The 8,146-nt window shown below is 41.0% G+C and overlaps 1 protein-coding gene across 1 annotated transcript; it reads left to right on the forward strand.

Moving 5' to 3' along the window:
• The first annotated feature begins 1,302 nt into the window (after positions 1-1,302).
• On the forward strand, positions 1,303-6,883 carry iyd (iodotyrosine deiodinase). The gene is made up of 5 exons (XM_050059111.1): positions 1,303-1,571; positions 5,340-5,537; positions 5,642-5,801; positions 5,951-6,107; positions 6,326-6,883. Exons 1-5 carry the CDS (start codon positions 1,376-1,378, stop codon positions 6,506-6,508), a joined length of 894 nt encoding a protein of 297 aa, XP_049915068.1. The 5' UTR covers positions 1,303-1,375; the 3' UTR covers positions 6,509-6,883.
• The last annotated feature ends 1,263 nt before the right edge of the window (positions 6,884-8,146 follow it).

An 8,146-nucleotide genomic window follows, 5' to 3' on the forward strand; every position in this document is an offset into this window, starting at 1 on the left:
AAATTCAACTGACTGGCTGTGTTGGGGAAGCTACTTTTAAAAGCTTTGCAAGCTACCAGTTACTTAACAGTGAAAGAAGTTGAGCCACAGCAAAGCTACGCAAGAAATAAATCTGGTTTGGTGTCTGAAAGCTACTTAGAAAAAGTAGTTTTGACTATTTTGTTTAAAAAAAGATTACTTGACAGGTCATAGCTACACCAAAATAAAACCCACTCTTCATGGAAAAGTGCAGGAATGCCAGCTTTGGCTTTTTCGACAGTGTCCATCAGTCAGACATCTGCCTTCAGAAGCTATATTCCACATTACACTAGGATTACTCAGTTAGCGAGGTCACTTCTAAAGTATCATGCAACACCTTCTCTGAATAATTGTAGTGAAAAGAGGTTACATTACAGTAGCACTGGAAAAATAAGATTTAAAAACCTTCCCTTTTATGGCCCAAAATTGTAGTTTCAGAACCATGGCCGCAAATTTGGAGGTGCTGACGCTCATCCTAGCCTCCTCACACTTGGCTGCAAACTGCCCCAGTGCATGCTGGAGGTCACGGCGTGATGAAGCCAACAGAACCACATCATCTGCAAAAAGAGATGCAATTCCGAGGCCCCCAAACCAGACCCCTTCCTCCCCTTGGCTGTGCCTCGAAATCCTGTCCATGACAGAATCATAGACAAGGGGCAACCCTGGTGGAGGCCAACACCTACTGAGCACGTGTTTGACTTTGTGCCAAGTGCATGAACGCAGCTCTCACTTTGGTTATACAAGGACCGGATGCCTCGTAACAGCGACACCGGTACACCCTAGTCCCGCAGTACCCCCACAAGCCTCCCCGAGGGACATGGTCGTAAGTCTTCTCTGAGTCCACAAAGCACCCGTAGACTGGATGGACATAAAGCTGCAACATAATGAATGAAGACTGTATATCACAGCAGACAGAGGTAGAGATTCTCACTTTAGGATAAAGTAATCATTGTTCAACTGAAATAAATACCAGAAAATATTAACATAAAGCCTACTTCCACTCTGCCAATTGGAGCTGTACTCTCTTACTGTAGAACAGAAAGTACAGAAAGAAAAGTATACAGTGCATTCATGACCTACCTGAATATAAACTTTAGATTCAACTCATTGACTAACTTTATAGCACATTTAAAGACTTTGTAACTCTGACTTGTGTAGGTCATGGTCTGATATCTTGACACAAAAGAGCAGCAACCCGTCACAGCGGAGCAGAGCTGCGAGCTGAGGGCACATTTCTCACAAAGGTAGCTCTGACTCAGCACAAAAGCCCACCCTCTGATAACAGTAGTAGTGTTTCATAACATCAGGTCTGCACTCAGCTGACTGCCTGTGTCCTCTTCTCTCCCCTCCGGCAGTCATGGCTCTCCTGTCCGTCCTCACGCCTGTCCTGGCGGTGGTCCTGTGTCTGTTGATAGGCTTCATGCTTGTGAGGTCACGGGAGACAGAGACCACCTCGACCTCTGTTAAAACTGAGAGGGCGTCAAATGCAGGCTTTAGACCGTGGGTGGACCAGGACTTACAGGATGATACAGAAATCACAGCGAAAGAGGACGGTAAGAGCTGAACAGAAAGTTTTTTTACTGGACAGGGATGATCTTCTTTCACAGGCAGGTCAAAACAAATAATATGTAGACCATAACCACCATCTCAACACGATATAAAAATTTGGAATAATGTAAAAACCCTTGATCAACAGGTGCATGTATGTTTTTTTTCCTTTTGACCTTTTCTTCACAGCTGGGTTAATCAGTAATGGTACATGACCTAATCATTTTTGTACATACAGAGAGAGTGATCTTTCTCAATTTCTTTTACATGAATCATGCAATTTATTTAAGACTGCACCAAACGAAATACTGTGAAAATGATAGTCAGATTTTTAAAAGGAATGAAATGAATAACCTGATTTCTGGTTTCACCATAGCCTGAACCATAACCAGGATAAGCCTCATAAAAAGGTTGATTTTGGGGTTGGTTACGGCACATGGTCCAACCAATTTTAAAATTAAGAGTTGTAACTCTATTTTGAGAGATTAAAACTATTTTGAAAGTTTAAAAATAACATTTATATTTTTAGTGTATTGCTCGATGGCAAAAGTAATGAGACATTCCTACTGATGAATTGCTTAAAAATGTTTGCTTTTTTGTTTGTTGAAGGTGGCAGTGCTGTTTGGGCTGAGAAAGCCTGTGAGTTTATCTTCTCTATTTCCTTTAACTTTGGCTTATATTGGAGTTATGATATGTAGCATATGAAACAGGGTACGGTGAATGTGCTAGGAAAGGTAGTATCGGCACGGTCACTACCTGGAGCTCGCATAAACGGAGCCTGGGTTTGTTGAAAGTGGCAGTGCTGTTTGGGCTCAGAAAGCCTGTGAGTTTATCTTCTCTATCTCCTTTAACTTTAGCTTATATTGGAGTTATGATATGTACATTCTCGGAACCCATTGGCTGTATTCGTCGTCTGACTTCTGGCAGACGGCGATACAGCCTCCGGGGGCAGACCCCCGATTTTTTGGCATTCCGGTTTGATTTGGGCGGAGGAGGCGAATTTCCGTTTCCGACTTCCGTTTATATATAAGTAAATATGCTGAACCATTGCGATGGATTCAGAGTTTGCAGTGACGCCAATTATGTTCCGCCTCGTTAGTTCACCGCACGGAGCGTTTAACCTGGCAACAACTGCAGCCGGCTCAAACGTGATTGGTCAATATCACGCGGACTACAAACAGCCTAGCACCGGAAACCAGGGCTCTTCCACTCTTCTTCTGGAGGCAAGATCTCCGGGGTTTGCCTACAGACTCTACATTCACTGAATGTAGAGTCTGTATATAGAGACTATGATATGTAGCATGTGAAATAGGGTATGGTGAATGTGCTAGGAAAGGTAGTATCGGCACGGTCACTACCTGGAACTCGCATAAACGGAGCCTGGGTTTGTTGAAGGTGGCAGTGCTGTTTTGGCTCAGAAAGCCTGTGAGTTTATCTTCTCTGTCTCCTTTAACTTTAGCTTATATTGGAGTTATGCTATGTAGCGTGTGAAATAGGGTATGGTGAATGTGCTAGGAAAGGTAGTATCGGCACGGTCGCTACCTAGAGCTCGCATAAATGGAGCCTGGGTTTGTTGAAGGTGGCAGTGCTCTTTGGGCTGAGAAAGCCATGTGTAATGTAAGGTAAAGGAGGTTGTTGGGTCGGTACGGGGAGCAGTGAGACCTGGCATTAGGGGCGTGTCTCTGGGACGTCAGAGATCACTATCTAGCCTCCTGGAGGTGTCGTGGGACCAACTAGATGAAACGCTGGTAAAAGGAGGTTCCCACCTGATGACCCCAAAGACATGTTAGTTATCACTGCTCATTGGTCTGTATAGTTAAGCCTTGCCATAATAGCTTATCATAGGGCTTAGGAGGTTATTCACTGAGTGCTGATCCTTTCTCTAGAGCACAAACTTCTTGTGTTTATTTGAACTAAAAAATAGGCAAATATTCCATGAAATGTTCATGTTTTCAGGTTTACTTGTATTTCTACTGATTGCTTCCATTTTTTGGGACAATAGAATTTTAACGTTGCGCCAACATACCCCATGATTTGGGCTGTTTGGCACAAATGCACATGACCTTAACAACAAATCATTAATTTTAGAAATTAGTACAATTTAGCGAATTTATTTATAGCTCAGACATGAACCTTTCATTTGCTGCTGGTCAGAATATTCTAACATACATTTTTCCAGAGAAATACGACAGAGTGAAAAGTGTGCCAAACAACACCAGTCTCCCCTACTTTTTACTCCACTGCATTTATCTCATAACTTATCATGACTTACTTTGCAGATTCACAATACCAAATATAATCAACAAATAAATGATGATGTTTAATTTTATAGGTTACTTTTTACTTATTGCATTGTCCTGTGTTTTTTATTAAGATAGATAAACACACACAACATATAGCAACACACAGCACAGTACACATATACATACGTATCTGGGGGTCACGTAGTCACAGCTAACCAACCCTCTGGCCACCAATTTATAGTTGCTATTAGCATGTTAACCGATTCCCCTGAATAAGGACCATAACATATATATATACACATACTGTTTACTTATTCTAGTTGCTCTGTGTTTTAAAGGTTTTACTCATTAGACTGATTGTTTACTTATTATGTTGGTTTGTGGTCTTTTATACTGACGCGTCTTGTTTGCATTATCCTCTTTGCTGCTACTGTCAAACATTATAGGCCTTTTCAGCACCACAACTTTTATTAAGTTTTTGAATGCAGAATAACAGTGCATTTCTACACTGTGGTATTGCTCCTTTTAGTCAAGTAAAAGATCTTAGTCTTATCTTTGCCTTTTGATTGGAATGCACCAAATGAAGATTAAAGGGACAGTTCACAAAAACATTTTTTTTTCTTAGAAGGAAGTGTGCATCTACCCATGGTTGAGAGGCTTGTGACAGCATGAGATGTAAACATTAATGGCATCTTCCTCAGCTGAGCTGTAACGTGAGCTAACTCAGCTGTGCTAGGTGAGCTAGCAGTAGATAAAGGCTTCCTTCTGCGCGGCGTCGGCAGAACTGCTCACAACATGGTCTGTGGATTATCTTGAGTAACCAGGTCATGAGTTCTGTAAAGAGACATTGATGTTGAGTTTTTCAAATGTATTTTTTGTAATTGTTTTGGTATGAGTTGCTGACTGTTGGTGATAACAGCTGTAGAGATGTTTGCCTTCTCTTGTCCATGAGTAGATACACGCTTCCTTCTGCGCAGTGATACGGTTGGCAAGTGTAGGTCAGTATAAAGAAAATAGTTCCTACGTGAACCTGCTCACAACAAGGACTGTGGATTATCTTGAGTAACCAGGTCATGATTTCGAAATTTCTTTTTTGTGCGCTTTGAGCACCACGAGTTCGAAATTTCTTTTTTGTGCGCTTTGAGCACCACGAGCTGAGTGCCATCTAGTTCTATTACATTTGAGAGAAGGCAGACATCTCTACAGCTGATATCTCCAACACTCTGCAACTCACACCAAAACAATCTAGATTGATATAAACCACTGCAGGTAAGAGGAGAAATGTGTATTTTTGATTTTTGAGTGAACTGTTCCTTTATGCTACAACTTGGATTACCTACTGGATAAAGTGGGTCTAACAATTATTGTGGAATTATTAATCAAAAATTGTTTCTAATGCATTCTTAGTTTTGATTTAAGATGACTAACTTTTCAAGAGTACCGATTTTGCCATTGTCCTTACTAACACCTTTTGAATTTTCGTATCTGAAGCTGCTCACTGGTCGTCCTTCTTGTGTGTCATCCTTGTAGATGATGGTTATTGGGTGGACAGCAATGAGGAAGAAGACCGTCCACATGTGCCCTACTCACCAAAACGTTACCCCGAGGACACAATGCTGGAGAGATCCAAGGATTTTTATACCCTGATGAACCAGCGGAGGTCTGTCCGATTCATCAGCCCAGAGCCGGTCCCACGAGAAGTCATCGATAATGTCATCCACACTGCAGGCATGTGCACATCTACAAAGGACAAATGGACCACTCTAGAGTTTAGAGTTAGACGCAGGTGTGTAATGTTTTGGCCTTTCTAATCCTCTCCATCTTCTGGACAGGTACGGCTCCTAGTGGAGCGCACACAGAGCCCTGGACGTTTGTTGTGGTGTCAGACCCAGAGACGAAGCACCAGATCAGACTGATAGTGGAAGAAGAGGAGGAGGTCAACTACCGTCAGAGGATGGGGGACAAGTGGGTCCACGATTTAGCCAAATTAAAGTGAGCATTCATACTTCTTCCACACTGACACCATTCAATCTCCATTCCCTAAATTTAAGACTCATACACAATGATTATTAGTCTTTTTGGACCAATGTAAAGTCTAACTGAATTTTCTAACACTTCTCACAACTTCCTTTCTCTTGCAGGACAAACTGGATAAAGGAGTACTTGGATGTTGCTCCGTACCTCGTCCTCGTTTTCAAACAGACCTATGGGATTCTACCAAATGGCAAGAAGAGGACACATTACTACAACGAAATCAGCGTCTCCATATCATGTGGAATCCTGTTGGCTGCTTTACAGGTGAAGAATAACATCAACCTTTTAAATATAAATCGGTCAACCCCTGTTTATTCGGTCATAAATGCCATTTAAACAAAAGGATGTAAGACAGAGTTTGGAGTGTTTATGAAGCTTCATGGACCCTCTTGGAAATGCATCCACATTTGAGGATAAACTTTTATTTTACATGTCTGTTAAAGCAACTAAAGGTCTGTTCTTTCTGTCCATTTCCCAATCAGAATGTGGGTCTTGTCACGGTCACATCGACCCCTCTAAACTGCGGCCCCCAGCTCAGGCTCCTCCTCAAACGGCCAGCCAACGAGAAGCTGCTGATGTTGCTTCCTGTAGGTTATCCTGCATCTGACGCCACAGTGCCTGACTTGAAACGCAAGCCTCTGGATGATGTAGTGGTGCACATTTGAGGACAAAAATAGGTTTTTCTTCTCCATCTTTTTTACCCTGGGCTGAAAGAGATGTTTTAATTGTGCTAAATCTATCTTTAACAATAAGCCTCTGTTTAGAAGGAGCAGAGAGCAAAGCGTTGTTGCACCCATGTTCATCATCAGATACACAAGAAAAAAGGGATGACATCACTCTCTTTATGTACTTCAAAATTAACCCCTGATTGACAAGTATATAGTTTAATATGCCACTGCCAAAAAGCCCTACTGTTTTCTTCTGCCATGTGCAGGGGACAGTTAATAAATGGCAAAAGAAACAACCAATCGTGCAAAGTTACTCGACGTAGAACTGCCTATTCAGTGCAAACAATAAGCATCTTATAAAGGTAGTTTTTTTATTAATAACATATTTTAGAGTCCATCGTTTTTTTCTATTAATTCTAATCATTTTAACAGTTGTATGAACTGTGTATATCATTATTTGGGATGAGATCTGATCTTACTGCAATATAATGAACACTGGTCCGAATGTTAAAGGGACAGTTCACCCTAAAACCAAACATACATATGTTTCCTCTTACCTGTAGTGCTATTTATCAGTCTAGATTGTTTTGGTATGAGTTGCAGAGTGTTGGAGATATCGGCTGTAGAGGTGTCTGCCTTCTCTCCAATATAATGGAACTAGATGGCACTCAGCTTGTGGTGCTCAAATTGTCAAAATAATACATTTGAAAAACTCAACAGCAATGTCTCTTTCCAGAAATCATGACCTGGTTACTCAAGATAATCCACAGACCTTGTTGTGAGCAGTTGCATGTAGGATGTATCATCGTGCTGAAGGAAGTGTGCATCTACTCATGGACGAGAGAAGGCAGACATCTGTACAGCCGATATCTCCAACAGTCAGCAGCTCACACCAAAACTACTTCTTCTTCTTCTTCTTCTTCTTCTTCTTCTTCTTCTTCCTCTTCTTCTTCCTCTTCTTCTTCTTCTTCTTCTTCTTCTTCTTCTTCTATGAAAAATATGTATTTTTGATTTAGCGGTAGACTGTCCCTTGATATTAATGAAACAACCACAAGGTCAACCTCACTCTTACCAAACAAACTGAGAAAGTTGTTTGCTTTGGGATTGCTGAGTAGATTGTTAAGAAATGTAATGCCCTTGGGCTTTAAGTGAAGAGTTTGTCCTATAATAATGACCAGCGCAGGCACATATAAAATGTGTTGTAATTCCTACACCGTTCACCTGATTTGGATGTAAATACCCTCAAATTAAAGCTCAGAGTCTGCACTTAAAGCACATCTTGATTGTTTCATTTCAAATCCATTGTGGTGTTGTACAGAGCTGGAATGCTGAAAATTGTGTCAATGTCCAAATATTTATGGACCTGACTGTAGGTGCAACAGTTGCAGAACCTGACCAAGTACATTTTTAATGAAGACATCAGGTAGCCTATGTCAAGGTTCAAGATTCAAGATTAACTTTACTGTCCTACAAAGCGGGTAATTTGTCTTGGGCTCTTCATTCATACTGCAGCCATAAAAATACAACCTACAAAAAAATAAAATAAAATAAAATACAACATAAACAAATCAACATTATACACAAAAAGTAACAAAAACAAAACAAAATAAACAGGAAAAACAAAACAAAAACAAA

Source organism: Epinephelus moara, chromosome 12 (assembly GCF_006386435.1).
Source record: "Epinephelus moara isolate mb chromosome 12, YSFRI_EMoa_1.0, whole genome shotgun sequence".
Lineage (NCBI taxonomy): Eukaryota > Metazoa > Chordata > Actinopteri > Perciformes > Serranidae > Epinephelus > Epinephelus moara.